This window comes from Ranitomeya imitator, chromosome 7 (genome assembly GCF_032444005.1).
Source record: "Ranitomeya imitator isolate aRanImi1 chromosome 7, aRanImi1.pri, whole genome shotgun sequence".
NCBI classification, from domain to species: domain Eukaryota; kingdom Metazoa; phylum Chordata; class Amphibia; order Anura; family Dendrobatidae; genus Ranitomeya; species Ranitomeya imitator.
In genome coordinates, this window is record NC_091288.1 from 143,089,263 (window position 1) to 143,112,441 (window position 23,179).

The following is a 23,179-nucleotide window of genomic DNA, read 5'->3' on the forward strand; positions in this document are numbered from 1 at the left end:
GAGCAGGCCGTGTGTTATTCTTCCCCAGAGCAGGTCCATTTACGCGAGGTTAGAGTTGCCAGTCTTCGTGTTGCGGAGAGATGACGGAGACAAGATCTCGGACTCTGTCTATACTGTGGTCTCTCTGGACATTTTCTTAAGAATTGCCCAACTCGTCCTCAAGCTACCAAACTATCGGGAGAACGTCTGAGTTTGGGTGACGACTGAGGAGGTCACCCAGACTCCCAAGTACCTTTTTCTTCCTCTGACAAACTACTGATACAAAAGATGATTTCCTTGAGGAACCAGGTGTTATCAACATTGGCGTTCATTGACAGTGGATCTGCTGCTAACTTTATTGATTCGGGACTGGTTCTGAAGTTAGGGTTAGGGACAGTCAGTTTAGAAAGACCCATTCAAATTATCTCCCTTGACAAGACACCGTTGGCTCACAATTTGGTCAATAGAGCAACAGTGGATTTCACTCTCCAAGTGGGGGCACTCCACTCTGAATCCATCTCCTGTTTTGTGCTGAATAATTTACCTACTGGTTTGCTACTGGGGTTTCCATGGTTGCAGACTCACAATACTGTTATTGATTGGTGTCTAAAGGAGATTGTTAAATGGAGCCCCAACTGTTTCAAGAAATGTCTAAAAAAGGTACAAATATGCTCCGCTTGTCTGGAGGGTCTTCCGGAGTACCTGAAGGACTTTGGAGATGTGTTCTCGGAAAAAGAGACGGAGATACTTCCTCCCTATCGTCCCTATGATTGTGCTATTGACCTTATTCCTAGCGCCAAATTGACAAAAGCTCGCCTTTACAATTTGTCAGGGCCTGAACAGACCGCCATGAAAAAATATGTTAGCGAAAGTTTATGGAAGGGTCATAAACTTCCTTCCTCCTCCCATGTAGCTGCTGGATTTTTCTTTGTTAAAAAGAAAGATGGGGGTTTCCGTCCTTGCCTTGATAACCGAGAGCTAAACAAGATCACGGTTAAAAATACCTACCCACTTCCACACATCCCTGACCTATATAATCAGCTTCTGGTGGCCAGGGTGCTTTCTAAACTTGATCTTAGAGGGGCTTACAATTTGATAAGCATCCGGAAGGGAGATGAGTGGAAAACAGCATTTTTAATGTCTGAGGGTCTGTTTGAAAACCTTGTCTTGCCTTTCGGATTATCTAATGCACCTGCTGTGTTTCAGAATTTTATGAATTATATTTTCTCTGATTGCATTGGAAGATTTCTTGTAATATACCTCGATGACATTCTAATTTTCTCGCCAGACTTGGACACTCACCAGGAACATGTTCGTGTGGTGTTAGAGACTGAGGGAGAACTCTCTGCTGCTAAATTAGAGAAATGTGTTTTTTCTGTTCAGGAAATCTCTTTCTTGGGGTTTATCTCGTCAGCAGAAGGGTTTAAGATGGACCCTGGAAAGGTGCAGGCCATAATTGATTGGGTTCAACCTTATGATCTTAAGGCTTTGCAGCATTTTCTGGGATTCAACAACTATTATAGAAAATTTATCAAGGAGTTTTCACAGATTGCTAAACCACGTGAGGTGACGAATCTCAAGGTTTGGTCGCCAGGTGCTATCAGGGCTTTTGAAATATTAAAAGAGTGTTTTATGTCCTCACCCATTCAGATCCAACCTGATCTCCAAAAACCGTTCATTGTGGAGGTGGATGCTTTGGAGATCGGAGTGAGGGTAGTCTTATCGCAGTCTTATCGCAGGAGCCCAAAACTCTGACTAACCTGTGTCCATGTGCTTTTCTTTCTAAAAAATTTTCACCGGCAGAGAGAAATTAAGATGTTGGGAATCAGGAGTTATTTGCTGTCAAATTGGCCTTTGAGGAATGGAAGCTGATGGTTTATCTCGGAGTCTAGATTCGATTTCTCCTCCAGAAGCTCCATCCTCCATTATTCCTCAGGGTATTGTGGTGTCTATGGTAAATTTGGAGCTGGAAGAGGAGATTCGTAAAGCGCAATCGTTGGCTCCGTCTACTTCCCCAGGGTCCAAATTATTTGTGCCTGTGTACCTAAGGTTGCGGGTGTTACAGGAATTTCATGATTCTATTTTAAGTGGCCATCATGGGGTCAGCGCTAGACTTTTTTGGTGGCCATCCATGCATAACGATATCAAAGATTTTGTATCTGCTTGTGAATTCTGCGCACGCGCCTAAGTCAGCCATAGCTGGCCGGCTGGGGAATTGGCTCCATTGCCTATTCTAGAAAGACCATGGACTCATCTGTCCATGCATTTCATTACAGATTTGCCTCTGTGTGATGGGAAGACTGCAATCTGGGTGGTAGTTGATCGATTCAGCAAACAAGCTCATTTTGTTCCTTTTTCAGGATTACCTAAAACAGAGACACTCTCCAGGTTGTTTATTTCTCTTAATATAAGGTTACATGGGATCCCATTGAACATTGTGTCTGATAGGGGAGTAAAATTTGTCTCTAAATTTTAGAGAGCTTTTTGCAATAAACTTGTCAGGTTATCACCCTGAAACCAATGGACAGACCAATGGTCAGACTAAGGACAAATCAATCTTTGAAACAAATTTTAAGGTGCTTTGCAGCAGCGCAAGAGGAGAACTGGTCTCCGTTTTTACCTCTCGCTGAGTTTGCTTTCAACAGTTGAGTAAACCAATCTACCGGAACCTCAACATTCTTCTGTAATTATGGTTTTCATCCCCATTTTGGCGAATTTCCTAGATTGGTTCTGATTGCCCTGGGGTGGAGGTCGCCGTGCAGAGACTTGGGGATGTCTGCCAGGAGGTTCAAAAGAATATTGGGACTGCCCAGATTCGCCAAAAACGTAAGGCCGATAGATGGTTGGTGGGTCCTGTTTTTAAGATTGGGGATAAGCTTTGGTTGTCGACTAGGAACATTAAACTTAAAGTGCCATCAGCGAAGTTGGGTCCAAAGTTTATTGGCCCATATGAGATCGTAGAGATGGTCAATCCTGTGGCATTTAGGTTAAAGCTTCCTTCATCCTTTCGCATCTATAAGGTATTCCATACATCTCAATTAAAGGAGTATGTCCCTTCTGCATTGTCTCCCTCATCCCCGCCTCCTCCAATTTCAGCAGACGGTGGCCTGGGGTATGAGGTTCAGAGGGTTGTGAATTCCCTCCAGTACCTCATCCACTGGAAGGGATACAGACAGGAGGAGGGATCCTGGGTCCCTGCTCGAGATGTGAAGGCCAATCGGTTAGTCAGGGCCTTCCATCTAAAAATTCCTGGGAAACCTGGGGGTCCAGTGGCCCCCTAGAAGAGGCGGTACTGTCACAGTTCCCCCCCCCCCCCTCAGGGTGTCTGGGTTGCAGTTACTGACAGTTCAGCCGTCCTAACTGGTACAGGGACTTACTGAAGTTGTCTGTACTTTGATTGACAGCATGACCATCCAGTCTGGTTCAGGGGCGTGCTGAGCTGTCGGTGTGTTTACTGACAGCTCGACTAGCCAATCTGTGACTGGGAGGCGTCGTGTTGTGAATTCTGTTGTCGAACTCCCTCCTGTGGTCGTGAATGGTACTTCGGCGAGTTCTGTCTATGGGCTCCCTCTGGTGGCTGTGAGTGAAGCTGCTGCTTCTGAGGTTACTTACACAGGTGACGTGGTTTATCCTTTGGTTGACTGCTCTATTTAAATCCTCTCAGATCGTTACGCCATTCCAGCTGTCAATGTTTTAGCATTGGTTCAGTTCGCTCCTGGATCTCTCTGGTGACCTGCCTTCTCCTGCAGAAGCTAAGTTTCTGAATGTCATTATTTGTTCATTGTTTTCTTGTCCAGCTGGTTTTCATGATTTTGTCTTGCTAGCTGGAAGCTCTGGGATGCAGGGTGGCCCCTCCGCACCGTGAGTCGGTGCGGAGGTCTTTTTTGCACACTCTGCGTGGTCTTTTGTAGGTTTTTGTGCTGATCGCAAAGTTACCTTTCCTATCCTCTGTCTATTTAGTAAGTCTGGCCTCCCTTTGCTGAAACCTGTTTCATTTCTGCGTTTGTGACTTTCATCTTTACTCACAGTCACTATATGTGGGGGGCTTCCTTTACCTTTGGGGAATTTCTCTGAGGCAAGGTAGGCTTTATTTTCTATCTCTAGGGCTAGATAGTTCTTAGGCTGTGACGAGGCGCCTAGGTCTGGACAGGAGCGCTCCACGGCTATTTTTAGTGTGTTTGATAGGATTAGGGCTTGCGGTCAGCAGAGCTCCCACATCCCAGAGCTCGTCCTGTATGAGGTTTAACTATCAGCTCCTAACCACCAGGTCATAACAGCGTCGGCTGTCTCAGGTGTTCACTATCCCGGGTAATTGCATGCCTACTTAACTGAGCAGCTTCTCCCAGACCACTGCAAGACGTACATTCATCTTGTGAGGTTTGTGCATTGTGCCTTGAGTTCTGTTTGCTTGATCTGTTGCCTGACTTTGGACTTTGTTCTGACCATCCTCTTGTTTAACCCCTTCAGCTCTGATCTGTTACCCTCCTGGCTTTTGACCTTGGAACGTTACCTGACTATGTTTTTGTCTCTTCCTTCAGTTTATGACGAACCCTCCTGACTTCTGACCTTGGACTCCTTGACCACTCTGACTCACAGCTTAGCCGTGAGAAGTGACTAGCGTCACAATAAATAATATATTTAAGGAGAATCTTACAAGCGGCAATGTCCTCGCCTGTAAAGCCCTTTTCATACAAAGCAATGAAGACTGCATGTGTTTCCCTGTTCACACATGCATACATTGTAGATCACTGAGGCCCAGGAGATTGTGATATGGGAACTGCACTGGCAGAGACCGTACATTGGCGATCAATCAATGTATCCTTGTCACATGTAAGAAAAATTGCTTGTACAACTTCACATCTATTACCTTACCTGTTTAGCAAGTTCTTTTAGGAAGTTTTCGTCATTGTCTTCATCGGATGAGTCTTCCTCTGGAGGAACGTATTCCACTATGAAAACTTTAGTCACTGTTCCACTTTCTCGCCCATCGCTAAATAGTAGAACAACAATAATTAAGATACATACTTAATCAGTTATACCAGTTAGTCATACGCCTACATCACAAAAACAGGATTTTTTGATTGCTTACCGTAAAATCTGTTTCTCTGAGCCTTCATTGGGGGAACACAGGAACCATGGGTGTATGCTGCTGCCACTAGGAGGCTGCCACTATACACAAAAAAAGTTAGTTCCTCCTCTGCAATGTACACCCCACCAACTGGCAATCTGGACCTCAGTTAGTGAGAAAGCAGTAGGAGAAAAACGATAAGGTTGAAAGAACATAACCACATCTATAAAAACTGTAAGCATGAGAAACAGTCATAGAACACAGAAGAACAGAAACTAAACAAAATGGGAGGGAGCTGTGTCCCCCAATGAAGGCTTTGAGAAACAGATTTTACAGTAAGCAACCAAAAAATCCTGTTTTCTCTATTGCCTCATTGGGGGACACAGGAACCATGGGACGTCCCAAAGCAGTCCCTGGGGAGGGAGAAAAAAAACAGACTTCCATCAGGTCAAAGAACTCACCACTGCCGCCTGCAAGATCCTTCTGCCTAGGCTGGCATCCGCCGAAGCGTAGGTATGGACCTTGTAAAATTTGGCGAACGTGTAGATGGAAGACCAGGTTGCCGCTTTGCAAAGCTGTAGGGCAGAAGGCCTGTGGTGCACCGCCTAGGAGGCCCCGACTGCCCGGGTAGAGTGAGCCTTAATCCCAGGAGGCGGCACTCTGTCCTTGATCCGGTAAGCCTCCAAAATTGCCGTTCTGATCCAGCGAGCAATAGTTGCCTTGAAAGTCAGCAGGCCTCTACACATGCCATCAGGAATGACAAAAAAGGAATCCGTTTTCCGGAAAGAGGCCGTTCTAGTCAGGTAGATCCTCACCGCCCGGACAAGTTCCAGCTTGTTCAACGATCGCTCCAGAGGACGAGTCAGAGCTGGACAAAAGGAAGGTAGGACGATGTCCTCGTTGAGGTGGAAGTTGGATACCACCTTCGGAAGAAAGGAAGGGGGAGGCCTCAGGACCACCTTATCCTGGTGCATAACCAGGAAAGGAGGTCGACAAGAGAGGGCTGCCAACTCTGAAACACGCCGGATAGAAGTGATGGCAAAAAGAAAGGCCACCTTCCAAGAAAGAAATGGCAGGGAAACCTCCCTGAGAGGCTCAAAGGGTGGACCCCTCAGAACCTCCAGAACACTCTTACGCTCTTATAACTGCTACCTCAACAGCCACGCCGTCAAACTGAACGACCGAGAATTCGGCTGGCAGATCGGACCCTGAGACAGCAGATCGGGTCTGTCTGGAAGCCGCCAGGGGGCATCCACGAGAAGATTGACGATATCCACAAACCAAGATCTCCTGGGCCAATCCAGAGCGATCAGAATGACCGGCACCCCTTCCGCCTTGATCTTTTTCAACAGCTTGGGAAGCAAGGGCAGGGGTAGAAACAGATAGGGGAGCACAAACTGCGACCAAGGAACGGCCAGAGCGTCGACGCCCAGTGCGTTGATATAGACTTCACAACCCAGGTTGAAGCAAAGGTTGGGCATAGGGTAGACGCGGCCGCTTCGAAGGCCGACTTTGCAAAGGATTCTATGATTCTATCATTGGAATCTTTCAGAGATGCTCCACCAGACAGCGGGAGGACGGTGTTGGTGGAAAGTCTAGAAACTGGTGGGTCCACAGAGGGAGAGGAAGTCCAGTTGGTGATGAGATCCGAAGAAAAAGGATATAAGGCGCTTTCCTCTTTGAAAGCATCTGGTCGGATTCTCTCTTTCTCTGGCCAGGAGCTGATCAAATTCAGGATGAGGAGCGAAAACCTTGGGGGGTGGTTTAGACCGTCTAAACAAAACCACCTGATCTGCGGGTTCCGTAGAGGAATCTTTGATGCCACAGGTATGATTGATCGCTCCAATGAGACTCTGAACCGTATCCCTCATGCTAGCTATTTGGTTCGAGTCCAGCTCCAAATTATTCTCTGAAGGCGCATCAGAGAACGCCTCGCCTGACTAAGGGGAGGAGGACCGGGGGGAAGCCGACCGCAGAGAAGGACCGTGTGGCGAGATGGAATGGGAAGAGGACTCAGACCGGCGTTCCTGTCTGGCGGCCTATATTGGAAGTCTCGGACGGAGCTTCCTACGACCCACTGGCTACTGCGGAAGTCTGCAAAGGCAACCGATCGAGCACGGAAACAAGGGTCTGGGAAACCCGTGTTAGATCCGCTACCGACCGTGACAGAGAGGAAGCCCAGCCTGGGGTGGAAGCTTCGCTCTCAAGCGGAGCAGCAGGGGGAACCTGGGCGGTGGGCATAATGGGGTTGCTGCATGCCTGACAGGGGAGAGGACTGACCTGAGGGACGATTGCAGTTACAAGACCAACACACAAAGTGTTTGACTAAAGTAGAGGAAGAAGTAGGAGGATGACAGCGACCTGCCTTAGAATTAGACATGACGAATAAGCCCCTGAGGAATGCCAGAAGGTTAGGGGACAGGAAGGCAGAGGAGAGTGTCAGTCTGCAGTACAGAGCTACTCATGGCAGGCGAAGCGTTGTCCAGATGGAAGGCTGCATGGTTTTGGAGATGCTCTTCAGGAACGATGGTCCTTCAGGCAAGGCTACAGGCAGTCAGGACAGACTACTGGGACACTCTCCTGTCCGGAGCCTACTGCAGGCCTGACGAAAGCAGGGAGGAGATGGCGACCGCAAGGGATGAGGATGCCAGGATTCATGCTCTTGGAGGGGGAGGAGCAAGGCGTTCCTGGCGCAGACAAGAAAATCCTACAGCGGCACAGGTGATGGGCGGAGGTAACAGCCAGGCCAGGAGCACCAAACCGAAGAGGACATAGTTGGGCGGGAGAAAAACCCGCACGAGGGAAAAGGAAGTGGGTGGTGTCGCGGTGCCGGAAGAAGGCCCCGGCAGAAGCTGGGGCCTAAATTAGGATCTGGCGACCACCAGAGAGGGCCGCGGCATCGGGAAAAGCGACATGGCTGACCGCAAGGCCGCCGCCCTGGGACAGAAACAGTGTGGCCACAGGAAAAGCAGCAGGGCTAGAGAACGGTGCGGCCGCCAGAAAGGAAACAAGGGCTGCCGCGCAAACGGAGCGATGACCCCCTCCCCATGTGACCGCCGATTGTCCACAGACCGAACACCTGCCTGCGGTCAAAAAGGAAATACCGACCAGGCCAAAAGGCAGCTTGAAGAAACTCTGCGCACCCCTGTGAAACAGGAGACCCAAGGGACCCCCCATTGACTACCTGGATTTGAAGATGGGCTCAAAGGTACTTGAGGGTAGGGGTAGATGAAATACTCACCTAAAAACATCCCACGCCGTCCGTTACTAACCTCAAACCGGAGAAGGTATCAGACGTCCAGGGAGCTGGTGATGGACGTCCTAGTCTCCGCATCAGACAGGCTCTGGTGGGCGAGTGGGTGGGGGACGGAGCTAGGACCGGTCTGTCTTGGTCCTGCTGTCGGATCTATGAGGTTACGGAGTGGCAGTACACGCCGTACTCATAGTCCGTATTGTGGGATTACAGTTGTGACTGTTCACACTGTATCCCTCCGGAAACCTGAAAGAGAAAGACGCACATTGAGGTACATATGGGTCTAATAAAAGACCTGTGTCAACCTCCTACGTACACTGAGCTAAACTGTGGTTCAGCTTGCCAGTTGGTGGGGTGTACACTGCAGAGGAGGAGCTAACTTTTTTTGTGCATAGTGTCAGCCTCCTAGTGACAGCAGCATACAACCTTGGTTCCTGTGTCCCCCAATGAGGCGACAGAGAAATAAAGATTGTTCAGTAATAATATAAAATGTCTTCTCTTTTTTTCTCACCCCTCCAGAGCTAATATATGACAGACCAGTTTGGGGAAAAAGTGGGGCTTAGTGATGCCCCACTGATTTCAGTAGACCAGATAAGACAAACTTAGTACATTTCTCATCCTGTCTACAACTAATAAAAGAAGGGACCCGGAGAAGGACCTTTTTTTATCTCAGGAACTTGAAGAATGTTTTTAAGACACTACAATAGAAGGTTGTACAAGGATATAGGTAGAAAGTAAACAGGCAAAATCTTCAAAAATCTGGTTGATATCCTCACATCTGCTCATTAGGGAATCTTATGCAGCTCTACAGTACAGTCTAGAGTTGAATCCCCAGACGAGGCTTGGGTGAAACGCGCGTTGGGGCTGGGAATTCAACACAAGACTGTCACCTGACTGCAATACATCACTTGATGTAAGTACTATGCCTACTCCTTAATCTCCTTTGTTGCTATTTTGCACATATCACTTTACTCTGTGTTCTGCAGGCAGACACACTGTGGTCTATGTACTTTCTCATATGAATTTTTACTACCTAGATTTACTTTTTCCTAGTGTTATCCCCCTCTTTTGTGGCACTCTGCCTTACTCTATATTGGTATTTTTATGTATCTGTTTTAATATTTTCAATTAACTGCATATTTTATTAGACTTAGTTTGTGTTTCATTTTATGTTGGTACTAGATGGCAGCCCGATTCTAAAGAATCGGGAGTCTAGAATCCATATATACTTTATTTATTCAAATGTAAGAATAATACAATTAATAAATAATAGTAAGAAAGAACAAAAAATGGCTGCACTTACCAGCTCTTGACAATTCTTGTTATTTAAGAAATTGCTGGTCAATAATGGACAATGTCCTTATGTGGCAAATAATAGAGCAATATACCCAATGTGGCAAAGAAGAGGTTAATAAACGGCAGTCTCTCAGTATAACAGTCAGTGAATAATAGGCAGTATATGGAGAAAACACCAAACAAAAGTTCAAAATTGGTGTGAAAATGTCACTGAACCACTTCACAACTAAATATATATAGTTTTGGTAAATGGTATTATCATTTTTTTGACGAAATTCGGCAGGAGCTTGAAGAGCAACGTCACTGGGCCCGCCTCCACGCAGTAGAAACTTTCTGTGAGGTAAAAATTCAAAAATCACACCAAAATGGTGGGCGGAGTGTGTCACAGTACGGCACGTTTCTGATTGGTCGCTCGCAGCAGGCGGCAACCAATCAGACACTGGACACTGTTGACGTCACTTATCTCCGGACATTAGCTCCGGACATTAGCTCCGGACAGGAAGTTGGCACAAATTGCAGGAAGTAGTATTCTAGGCAATTATATATTAGATTTCATTTTATATGCCAGTCTGAAAAGGAAAAAAGATCATTGGAGTGAATTGTGCCAGATTTCTTAAAAGGTGCACAGCATGAAAGAAATGTAGCACTTTTTCAGACTTCCTAAAATGAAATTTATACCAACTATGAGTAGATGGATAATTCTTCAAAATGTTCTTGCATGAAAACTAATAAATCTTTCTAAGGGTAAATGCAGATGACCATTTTTTTCTCCATCTGAGAAAAATGGTTCCATTATGCTAATCAGACTATGCAAACATGAAATATATGTGTCACGATTCACACCGTGACCGTCACCCCTACGTCACGGGTTGGGGTGACTTTAGGCCAACAGTCGGCTATCACATGTGCAGGGGGGCTTATCTTAGTTATCCCTCCACTCCACAATGTGATGAAAAAAAAACACACACAAGGCTATTGACCTCTTAGTTTACAGCAGGGGCTTATTTTAGGTATCCCACTGCTCTTCAATATACCACAAACTGCAGGGATTTATCTATATCCCGCTTACAGTTCCACTTGAAACTTGCAGCTCTCTGGTGCCCCCCTTGCCCTCAGGTCAGATTAGGTACTGCACCTGGGGTAATTAGTCGCCAGAAAGGCTGCCTGCTATGTACTGGCTATTGGGCACGCTGCAGCGACACGATTAACTACTCCCACTCAGGCAGGAACAATAATTATCAACGCCGCAGTCGCTACAACGACACCCAAAAGCCTGCACACGGTATGCTGCCACCAGCTTCGATTAAACGGGTCCGACGCTAACCCAAAAACAGTAGCGTAATTCCCTTCAGGAGACTTAGGTTACGTTTTAGAGCATAAAGAACGACTCTAGTATTAAATATTATACTCCGTCAAAAGTTTCAGGCAGTGTTTATAAACGGACATATAAAGATGTTACAATAAGAGACTATTGAAAATATGTACAAGGTAATTATAAAATAAAGGGATTAAATAAGAAAAGGTACAACTCACATGTTCTCAGTTCATATCAGGCAAAAAACCATGCTGAATGCACAGCCCAGATGTCCCAATGCATGGGGACTGGCAGTCAGGGCTTCCAACACCAAGAGACAAAGAAAGCCACAGAGAGAAGGGGGGGGGGGGTTTAGCCCCCAGCATGAGCTGAAGGACAAAGCTACAACGTCATATTATATTTCATACAATATCGTGACAATATGAAATTAGAATTACTACATTACTGCTCTAGAAAATAAGTTAAAATGAAGAAATTTAGCACATAAATTGGCCAATTCATGTATGTCCAGCAGCCAATGACAATCCCATCAGGATCCTACCTACCCATATAATTGTCAGCCATCAGCCAGCAGAGCAGTCACATTAGAATAGGTTCCCAGCAAAGAGCTTCGCCTTGTCGTTGGCTACTGGGCATGCATGAATTGGCCAATTTATGGCTAAGTATCTTCATTTTAATCTACTCTGTAGAGCAGCAATACAATTCTAATTTCATATATTTCATGTTTGCATGCTATAGCGTTACAGAGTGCAACTTTAATTTGTTAGTTATATGTGGAGATGGCTGTTGTGAATTCTGTGGCAGAGCTCCCTCCTGTGGTCACAAGTGGTACTTCGGCTGATTCTCTCTGTGAGCTTCCGTTGGTGGAGGAAAGTGGTACTGCGGCTTCTGAGTTTCCTTCCTCAGGTGATGTGGTGAAGTCGTTAGGTGCTGCTCTATTTAACTCCACCTAGTGCTTTGATCCTGGCCTCCAGTCAATGTTCTAGTATTGGACCTGTTTCCTCCTGGATCGTTCCTGTGGCCTGCTGCTCTGCATAGCTAAGTTCCGCTTTGCTATTTTGTTTGCTGTTTTTTCTGTCCAGCTTGTCTATTTGTTTTTTCCTGCTTGCTGGAAGCTCTGGGACGCAGAGGGTGTACCTCCGTGCCGTTAGTTCGGTACGGAGGGTCTTTTTGCCCCCTTTGCGTGGTTTTTGTAGGGTTTTGTGTTGACCGCAAAGTTACCTTTCCTATCCTCGCTCTGTTCAGAAAGTCGGGCCTCACTTTGCTAAATCTATTTCATCTCTACGTTTGTCTTTTCATCTTAACTCACAGTCATTATATGTGGGGGCTGCCTTTTCCTTTGGGGTATTTCTCTGAGGCAAGGTAGGCTTATTTTCTATCTTCGGGCTAGCTAGTTTCTCAGGCTGTGCCGAGTTGCATAGGTAGCGTTAGGCGCAATCCACGGCTGCCTCTAGTGTGGTTGGAGAGGATTAGGAATTGCGGTCAGCAGAGTTCCCACGTCTCAGAGCTCGTTCTATGGTTTTGGGTTATTGTCAGGTCACTGTATGTGTTCTGACCTCTATGTCCATTGTGGTACTGAATTACCTTTCACAACAGATGGCTACTCTTAGTATGCACCTGTTCACACCAGTATTCTGTTTGGAAGTGACCGTCAGACTTTGATATTTATCTGGTCACTGTGTGATCAGAGTAGGATCTGATTTTCTTGGAGGTGGAGAGATCTTGTTGTGTTTGACACGCAGCAGCGATCTGGATCCCGCTGTGCCATCACTGGTCGTAGCTAGAAGTCCAGAACTTTATTTGGTCATCAGGTCGGCGTGTATCGTCGTGCAAAAGCAATGATGCCAGCAATGTTTTACATGGAGCTAACAACCAGCTACAACGATAAGTGAGTCGCCGTTACGTCACTGGATCGCTCCTGCATCGTTCTGGAGTTGCTGTGTTTGACGTCTCTACAGCTACCTAAACAGCGACGCTGCAGCGATTGGCTCGTTGTCTATATCGCTGCAGCGTCGCTGAGTGTGACGGTACCTTTAGTATGCTGTTATGTTTGCTAATGACAGGTGTTATGAAGGCAATCCAGAAACACAGTGTGCTTAGCGATCAGAGCGCACACAGTGATCTGACAAATACCCAAAAATACAAGAACGAGCTCTGAGACGTGGAAACTCTGTAGACTGCACACCTGATCCTATCCTAAACACAACTAAAAGCGGCTGTGGATTGCGCCTAACAACTACCTAGGCAACTCGGCACAGCCTAAGAAACTAGCTAGCCTGAAGATAGAAAAATAGGCCTGACTTGCCCCAGAGAAATTCCCCAAAGGAAAAGGCAGCCCCCCACATATAATGACTGTGAGTAAGATGAAAAGACAAAACGTAGGGATGAAATAGATTCAGCAAAGTGGGGCCCGATATTCTAGGACAGAGCGAGGACAGTAAAGCGAACTTTGCAGTCTACAAAAAACCCTAAAGCAAAACCACGCAAAGGGGGCAAAAAAAACCCACCGTGCCGAACTAACGGCACGGCGGTACACCCTTTGCGTCTCAGAGCTTCCAGCAAAACAAAAGACAAGCTGGACAGAAAAAAAGCAACAAAAAAGCAAAAAGCACTTAGCTATACAGAGCAGCAGGTCACAGGAACAATCAGGAGAAGCTCAGATCCAACACTGAAACATTGACAAGGAGCAAGGAAAGCAGCATCAGGCGGAGTTAAGTAATGAAGCAGTTAACGAGCTCACCAGAACACCTGAGGGAGGAAGCTCAGAAGCTGCAGTACCACTTGTGACCACAGGAGTGAATTCAGCCACAGAATTCACAACAGTATGCACCTGTTCACACCAGTATTCTGTTTAGAAGTGACTGTCAGACTTTGATATTTACGGTATCTGGTCACTGTGTGATCAGAGTAGGATCTGATTTTCTTGGAGGTGGAGAGGAAAAAAAATATTTTCTCACCTACTCCCTTATGTCAGTCCATAAAATCTGATGTCATCCAAGTGCGGTCCGATTCTTTTCACGGACCTATAGACATGAATGGGCGAGTGTCAATCTATTCTCGAAAGCAAAGCAGGCATGGTGCGATTCTTTTCTTGCGACCACTCGGTCCAATGTTAAAAAAAAAAAATCGAACATGTGCACACAGCATCATAGAATAATATAGGAACGAGAGCCATCCAGCAAAACCACAGCTAGCACTCGTCCAATTAAAATGGTCACCTGCACGAGCCTTAACAGTCAATGGACCCCATTTCCTCCATACAAGTTCATCACGTCCAATTTTTCAATTTTTCAAAAGCATGGTGAAAAAAATGTGAAATTTTGTACCATTTGCTACTTTTACTAGTTTTTGCGGAAATTGTGACTTTTGGGATTTAGGTTACGCTGCTAGATAATTTGTGGTCCACAGGTTAACAGTAGATACCGGTGATATATAAAACTGGATGTTTTTCTATTATCACTAAGGTAGCAATGAGTTCATGTGGTGACTTACCTGCTGACAGCCACAGCCTTAAGGGTTATTTTACCATCCGGTAATGTAAATGGCCCTCGATATTTCACTGTGGTGTTTTCAGGGTGACTGGTCTTCTTTAAGAAGTCTGGCTTGTTCCCATCAAGTGTATAGAATATGGAAACATCTGGTGTATCTAAAAGTGTATGTGGGAGAGGAGAACAGAAGTATTACTGGAGATCCTACCACGTGACAAGGCGTGCGGTGAATCTACTATTTCATCTCTGTGATATCGTTTCACAAGCTGCGCTCTACAAGGTTCAGTGTTATTCGGTGTGGATCCAAATTACCATCCAAATCAACACTTGTTAATATGAAAAAAATGTTGTAAAAGCGTCCATCCACGTTTCTTAAAAATGATCTTCTTTATTTAATATTCCTGGTAAAAATATACAATAATAAATGTCCATGACATGATAAATTCACTGATGTGTTTCTGGTGTTACTATGCCCCTAATCCTATTGAGAAACATGGTATTTTGGGAAAAGTATTTAAAACCAAAGCAACCAATCACGTGTGGACCCATTTAAAGAATAATTAATAACAGGTGAAATGTAGTAGACTATCATATAATATATCATACATGAATTATCACTACCATGTAGATCAATAAATGAATGATAAATCATCCTTACAATTCAGGCCATTTGGCTGTCTGGCATTCATCCCTCATGATAAGGCCTTAATTGCATTACATCATCATATGAATAACTACAGTTCATATTCTAATGAATTAAATTAATTTTTGTCAATAGTTACTGATTTATTACATCATTTTTTTTGTTTAAAGATTATTTTTACAAATTAAGAGAGCAGCGATGGGGGTCACACTTTTCATCATTAGCAAATATTTTTATTCACTAGCAGCAGGTGCGTTACATTTTTTTTAACTAACAACTTTTTTTCCTACCACCTAATTTAGTATGGCTGCTACATAGATGACATACTTTTAGTTTTTTGGGGTAACAAAATTGATCAGTTACTATCAAAATAGGGATTTTTGTGTACTCACCGTAAAATCCTTTTCTCCGAGCCATTCATTGGGGGACACAGACCGTGGGTGTATGCTGCTGCCACTAGGAGGCTGACACTAAGTGATACAAAGAAAGTTAGCTCCTCCCCTGCAGTATACACCCTACCCTCCTGCTGGCTCTCAGCTAACCAGTTCGGTGCAAAAGCAGTAGGAGATCAATAACAACATATGAGCATATAGCATGTCACATTATATATGAGAGTATAGCATGTCAAATTATAAAACAAGCACAAGCTAATAACAGGGTGGGAGCTGTGTCCCCCAATGAATGGCTCGGAGAAAAGGATTTTATGGTGAGTACACAAAAATCCCTATATCTCCTTCGCCTCATTGGGGGACACAGACCGTGGGACGTCCCAAAGCAGTCCCTGGGTGGGGACAACATCAGATCAGACCCTGTGTAACCACTACTTACAAGTGCGCACCGCAGCCTGCAGAGTCTGCCTGCCCAGACTCACATCTGTGGAAGTCTGGGAATTATAGCGCTTCAAGAATGCATGCGGACTGGACGAACCCGCAAGCTTGCAGGCGTGCTTTGCCAACGCCTGGTGCCTAGAACGCAAGAAACCTCGATAGACAAGGAGATAGGCTGACATCTAACACAACATGGCCGATGAAATGGCTAAACCCTTCCTGTAACCATCAGGAAGCCCACAGAAAGCGTCCCAAGAAAGACCTTTCGGAAGGACGCCGTCTTTGAGACGTACCTACTCAGAGCACTAACTTCGCCCAGAATATGGGGAACCCATTCTGTTTCGTGGACTGGTGCCGAAAGAGATGAGGTAAAAACGATGCCCTCATAACAGTGGGAATACAATACCACCTTAGTAACAAGGGACAGGGATGGCCAGAGGACAACCTTGCCTTGAAGGTAATAAGGGAAAAAAAAGTCTGAAAGAACAGAGCGGCTAGCTCCTGTTACGGCTGGAAAACGAGTCCAAAGGGTGAACCCACACCTGGGCGAGTAGACCGGGTAGACCACCCCCTATACAGGAAGCGTTAGGAGCAGGACCAGGGGAAACTACTGCTACGGCAGCTGGTACCCAAGAAAGGAATAAAGTAACGTGGAGAGACAAACCGGAATGCGAGGTGAGGACGTTGGAAACCGGACTAGAATGAGGCAGCAGACTGGAACGGCAGGGACTCAGGTACACAGGGGAGACGAAGATAATGGGAAACCGGACGGAGAGCAGGGCGAAGATACTGGATCACTGACGAGGATGACAAAGACAACAGGAACGGCAGGAACTCAGGAGGGACGGAGGTAACGGATGACCAGAACTAAAGGAATAACCAGAAGGGAGACAAAGGTCAGGCACAAGATATACCAAAAGGTAAAACAGGAGGATACTCAGGAGAGTAAGCAGGGAGACAAGAGGGCCAGAGACACTTGCAAAATACAAATGCTGGTCAAGTGCCGTTAAGACCAGGGAATACTGGTTATGTGCCGTTAAGACCAGGAAATACTGGTCGTGTGCCTTTAAGCACAGGGGGAAAATGCGGGGGGAGAGAGCAGTGCTTTCTTACCCGGTTGCATGTGCCCATCAAATCAAAAACATGGCCCCTGTGGCTTCCATGAATAGGCCCAAGCCGGGGCCTAAATTTCTGCAGCTGACGGGAGCAATACCACGGGTAGAATAGAGGGACGTTGATGGATGGTTGAGAGAAGTGAGAATTCCCGTGCTAGGTGAGAAGCGCCAGAAAGGATGGGCGGAGCCGCCTTAGCGCACCATAGAGTGGGCATGGCTTCCGGGATGCAGCCTACACATCGGCCGAAGCCGGGGGCTAAATTTTTGCAGCCGGCCGGAGCGTTACCTCAGGGAGCTTGGCCACAGGAAAGCCATGGCTGAGGCTGCCTGTCAGCATGTGAATAACCCGCTGCAGAGGCCCACCGCTGACTGGATCTACTCACCATCGGTGCGCGTGCCGGCATGGAGCTGCCGCGGATGACTGGGTTTCAGCGCCGAGGAAGGCGTGCGCACTCTATTGTTTTGCTGCAGGTCAGGTTTTGCTGCGTGGACGGTGCAGGGATAGAGGGGTAAACCTCAATCCACCTTTGTTAGGGAGACGGAGAGGAACCGTCCGCCTCCTTGTGCCATCCGCTTTAACAGAGGTGGTACAGTGGGGGCTGCTCGGACACCAAAGAGAGGGGGCCTCTGTACATCCACGGAGTTCAGCCCCCGGGTGGACCAGGCCAGTTGTCTGGCATTAGGCCTGGCTGGGGAAGAGGGTACGTGGAGGCGACACTTCATGTGCTCGTCCGTTCAGGGTGCGGGGAGATTGGTGCCTTGAAGGGACCCGTCACCCCTAAGAATCAGCTCAGGCGTGGCACGTCGCAGGAGAGGATACGGAGAGGCGACACTCTCCGTGCTTGCCTATAGATGGTTCGGGGAGATCGGAACTTTGAAAGGATCCGTCGCCCCTTCGTTTTAAAAAGTAAAATCAAAAATGTAAAAGGTAAAAAATATTATAATAAAGAATTTTAGGTCTGAATAGCAGACCCGTCCGTGTGCCTCCTACAGACACTGAGCAAGAACTGGTTAGCTGAGAGCCAGCAGGAGGGTGTATACTGCAGGGCAGGAGCTATCTTTCTTTGTATCACTTAGTGTCAGCCTCCTAGTGGCAGCAGCAGCATACACCCACGGGCTGTGTCCCCCAATGAGGCGAAGGAGAAATTCTCAATTTTGAGGTGAAATTATTATTCAGTGAAGACAGACTTTCCCATTTCATTTTTAAGGAACATGTGTGTCATTTTTCCTCTATTTTTTGGTGTTACAAGTTGAAGGTCCACAACAGGATTGGCAGCCATTTCCCCTTTCAGATCAATGTTAAAGATTTTTTCTTGCTAGGTATACAGACATGGTAAGCCTGTTCAAGTGTTTATGTAAATCCTTGAGAATAGCAGAAACTATTTGAGTATAATGTGGACATTGGCGCAGGTTGAATAAGATTAGAGCAAAGGCAGGAAGTGTTGTCATGGGGGCAGAAGAACGACTTTATGCTTACAGTCTTTTGTTTCAAGCACTGATAACTTGACAAAAGCCTTCTATACATATTTTATTTCAAAATAACATTTCTACAGTCATGGCCAAAAGTATTGACACCCCTGCAATTCTGTCAGATAATACTCATTTTCTTCCTGAAAATGATTGCAAACACAAATTCTTTGGTATTATTATCTTCATTTAATTTGTCTTAAATGAAAAAACCCCAAACAGAATGAAGCAAAAAGCAAAACATTGATCATTTCACACAAAACTCCAAAAATGGTCCAGACAAAAGTATTGGCACACTCAGCCTAATACTTAGTTGCACAACCTTTAGCCAAAATAACTGCGACCAACCGCTTCCCTTACAATGCTCTGCTGGAATTTTTGACCATTCTTCTTTGGCAAACTGCTCCAGGTCCCTGATATTTGAAGGGTGCCTTCTCCAACCTGCCATTTTTAGATCTCTCCACAGGTGTTCTATGGGATTCAGGTCTGGACTCATTGCTGACCACCTGAGAAGTCTCCAGTGCTTTCTCTCAAACCATTTTCTAGTGCTTTTTGAAGTGTGTTTTGGGTCATTGTCCTGCTGGAAGACCCATGACCACTGAGGGAGGCCCAGCTTTCTCACACTGGGCCCTACATTATGCTACAAAATTTGTTGGTAGTCTTCAGACTTCATTATGCCATGTACACGGTCTGGCAGTCCAGTGCCAGAGGCAGCAAAGCAACACCAAAACATCAGGGAACCTCCGCCATGTTTGACTGTAGGGACCGTGTTCTTTTCTTTGAATGCCTCTTTTTTTTTTCTCCTTTAAACTCTATGTTGATGCCTTTGCCCAAAAAGCTCTACTTTTGTCTCATCTGACCAGAAAACATTCTTCCAAAACGTTTTAGGCTTTTTCAGGTAGGTTTTGGCAGACTCCAGCCTGGCTTTTTTATGCCTCGGGGTAAGAAGTGGGGTCTTCCTGGGTATCCTACCATATAGTGCCTTTTCATTCAGACGCCGACGGATAGTACGGGTTGACAATGTTGTACCCTCGGACTGCAGGGCAGCTTGAACTTGTTTGGATGTTAGTCGAGGTTCTCTATCCAACATCCGCACAATCTTGCGTTGAAATCTCTTGTCAATTTTTCTTTTCCATCCACATCTAGGGAGGTTAGCCACATATCAAGAAGTTTAAAGCCCATGGCACTGTGGCTGACACTGCGCACGGTAGACACAGGAACATTCAGGTCTTTGGAGATGGACTTGTAGCCTTGAGATTGCTCATGCTTCCTCACAATTTGGTTTCTCAAGTCCTCAGACAGTTCTTTGGTCTTTCTTTTCTCCATGCTCAATGTGGTACACACAAGGACACAGGACAGCGGTTGAGTCAACTTTAATCCATGTCAACTGGCTGCAAGTGTGAGTTAGTTATTGCCAACACCTGTTAGGTGCCACAGGTAAGTTACAGGTGCTGTTAATTACACAAATTAGAGAAGCATCACATGATTTTTTGAACAGTGCCAATACTTTTGTCCACCCCCTTTTTTATGTTTGGTGTGGAATTATATCCAATTTGGCTTTAGGACAATTCTTTTTGTGTTTTTTCATTTAAGACAAATTAAATGAAGATAATAATACCAAATAATTTGCGTTTGCAAACATTTTCAGGAAGAAAATGAGTATCATTTAACAGAATTGCGAGGGTGTCAATACTTTTGGCCATGACTGTATATGTAAGACTGGTCAACACAAAAAAATCATCAGCAAAGGTTTGATGTGCCGATTCCAAAAATATGCTTAGTTTTACTCTATCACAAAGTTTCTGAGACAGAAGTAATTTTGTTATTTCTGCATTTTCAATGTATGTGTTTTTCCTATGTTGTTCCCATTTCTTTGCTTGTCTTACTTAATTGTGAATTTTCTTACAGGCACAACATCAGTAAAGGTTTTAGTGAGTTTGAGGCTATGTGCACATGTTCAGGATTTCTTGCAGAAATTTCCTGAGCAAAACAGGACATTTTCTGCAAGAAATCCGCATGCGTTTTTTGCGCGTTTTTCTCGCGCTTTTGGTGCATTTTATTTTTGCGGATTTTTCCGGAGGTTCCCAATGCAATAATATAGTGGGAAATCCTCCAAAAATCCGCAAAACTAATCAATATGATGCATTTTTTTACGCAATTCGTTTTTTCGCAGAAAAAAAAACGCATCATGTGCACAAAAATTGCGGAAAGCATTCTAAATGATGGGATGCATAATGTATGCGTTTTTTTAGCGAAAAACGTGAAAAATCTGCAACGTGTGCACACAGCCTTATGGGAAGGAGTATTGACAGTGCAGTCAACCAATGACTGCTTCTCGGAAAGTCACATGTTATGAGGAGGGGGGGCTAACTTATGAGACGGTAAGATATGAGTCAGTCAGAAAAGGATGGTGATGGCAGCAAGGACTGCTACGTGAGACTCTGACAGGAGAGAGGCCTTTACAGGGATCTGAGCCCTGCCACAGGGAGATAGGTAGGCAGCGGACAGCCGCCATTGTGAGAGGATTTTCACTGCATTTCTTGGAGGGCAAGTCGCCTCAGAGGGAAGAAAACAGCTCAGCCACTGAGGTGTAACTGAGTGAGGGTCTCCACAGAGAGAGAATCTGAAAGCAGCAAATATCACCGTGAGAAACTGCCTGTGTGCAAATGTTCCTCTGTAAGGAACAGGCTGACCTGTTTACCTCACAACTGTATATAGGTATCCACCAGATTGCCTCCAGTAAAATCAGTTCTAAATACAATCTGCCTCTCGTCTCTGGGGAAATATCTACATATAGTTGGTCGGCTCATCGCATTTTTTTTTTTAGTTTGTCACCATCAATGAACTGAACTTTCTCTACTGTTTGATCTGATTTAAAGGAGAAAAATGCCCCGACAGTGTATCAATCATCCGAACAGATTCTGCTATGTGCATGGTTCTTTTCCACCAAAAGGCCAAGTACGTTCAATCACTCATGATATTAAAAAAGATGTACTTCGTGTGTCCACTTGGTGATCAAGACAAAAGCTGGGCCCCTCATGTGATATGCTCAAGTTGTTCGAATGATCTTTGTGACTGGTTGAATATGAGGACAGTGACTATGCCATTTGCTGTTCCCATGATTTGGAGAGAACCCAAAAATCAGTGATGACTGAAAAAACGCAAAAAAAACCGCATACAATAAGCATCCCATCATTTAGAATGAATTCCGCATGTTTTGTGCACATGATGCGTTTTTTTCTGCGAAAAAAACGCATTGCGGTACAAACCACAGCATGTTTATTAATTTAGCGTTTTTTTTGTGGATTTCCCACTACAAAATGCATTGGGAAATGTCCGGAAAAAAACGCGGCAAAACCGCGGCAAAACCTCATGCAGATTTCTTGCGGATTTCTTGCAGAAAATGTCCGGTTTTTCTCAGGAATTTTCTGCGAGAAATCCTGAACGTGTGCACATAGCCTTACACAATTTTTGACAATTGATGGACCAATGGTGTACTGTAACAATCCTTTATGCGTCAACAAAAATCTTTCTTCCTCCACTACATATGAAGTTGGGATTGATTAAAAACTTTGTGAAAGCCATGGCAAAGACAAATTCACAAGGCTTCCAGCACATTTCAAAAAAATTCTCCAGCATTTCACCAGCAAAACTGAAGGAAGGGGTATTTGTTGGTCCTAAGATCAGAGAGCTTATGAGAGATGATGTGTTTGAAAGAACTCTAAGGGTATGTGCACACGTTGCGGTTTTTGCTGCGGATCCGCAGCGGTTTTGACTCAATAATGGCAGATTACTGTTGGATGTTATATAGGGACAACCCTGAAAAATCGTATCAACGACAGTCTAATGTCAAGCACTTTTAATTTCTGCTCATATTTTGGCTTCTATTTTGCATGTGAAATTATTTTCGTTCAATAAATACTGTTTTGTAAGGTGAAGAATTTTTTTCTGATATGTAGATTACTGTTTTCTTAATGTCGCCAGTATATTTCCTATTCCTTATAATAATGATGCTGCTCCATGGAAACTATACATGCTACAGAAAAACTATATACATTTTTTAAATCAGGACAAAAAGATGATTCAGAAAAGTACAAAGTCACCTGCGATGATTACAAAAAATATTTTTTGTAGACCTGTGGTAATTTAAAGTTTAGCTACATTTTTAAATACCGTATATACTCTAGTATAAGCCAAGATTTTCAGCCCATTTTTTTAGGCTGAAAGTGCCCCTTTCGGCTTATACTCGAGTCATTGTCCCAGGGGGTCGGCGGGGGAGGGGGAGCTGTCCATCAGACTCACCTGCTCCCGGCGCGGTTTCTGCACCTCCCTGCTTCTCTGGCGCCCACAGCTCTTCCTGTAGTCAGCGGTCACGTGGTACCGCTCATTAAACTAATCATAGGGGTGGAGTCGCATATTCATTACTTTAATGAGCGGTACCAGTGACTGCTGAACACCGGAACAAGCTGCTGGCCCGGGATGACGGAGAAGCAGGGACCGCGCCGGGAGGGTGAGTATAACGGAGAGGGTGAGCATTGCGATATTCACCTGTCCCCGTTCCACCGCCGAGCTCAGTCTTCCGCGTCCCCTGGCTGTGAAGTTCAGGTCAGAGGGTGCGATGACGTAGCTAGTGCATGCCTCCCTCTGCCTGAACAGTCAGAGAACTGGAAGACGGAGCGGTGCGTGGCGGTGGAACGGGGACAGGTGAATATCGCAAGTGCTGGGGGC

General features: G+C 45.4%; 1 protein-coding gene across 1 annotated transcript in view; it reads right to left on the reverse strand.

Moving 5' to 3' along the window:
• Positions 1-23,179, reverse strand: part of LOC138644939 (double zinc ribbon and ankyrin repeat-containing protein 1-like) — a 161,141-nt gene that overhangs the window by 108,469 nt on the left and 29,493 nt on the right. The window contains exons 4-5 of the mRNA XM_069733874.1: positions 14,404-14,557; positions 4,852-4,969 (exon numbers count right to left, since the gene is read on the reverse strand). Coding sequence (XP_069589975.1) covers positions 4,852-4,969; positions 14,404-14,557 — 272 coding nt within the window. The remainder of the gene's footprint in view (positions 1-4,851; positions 4,970-14,403; positions 14,558-23,179) is intronic.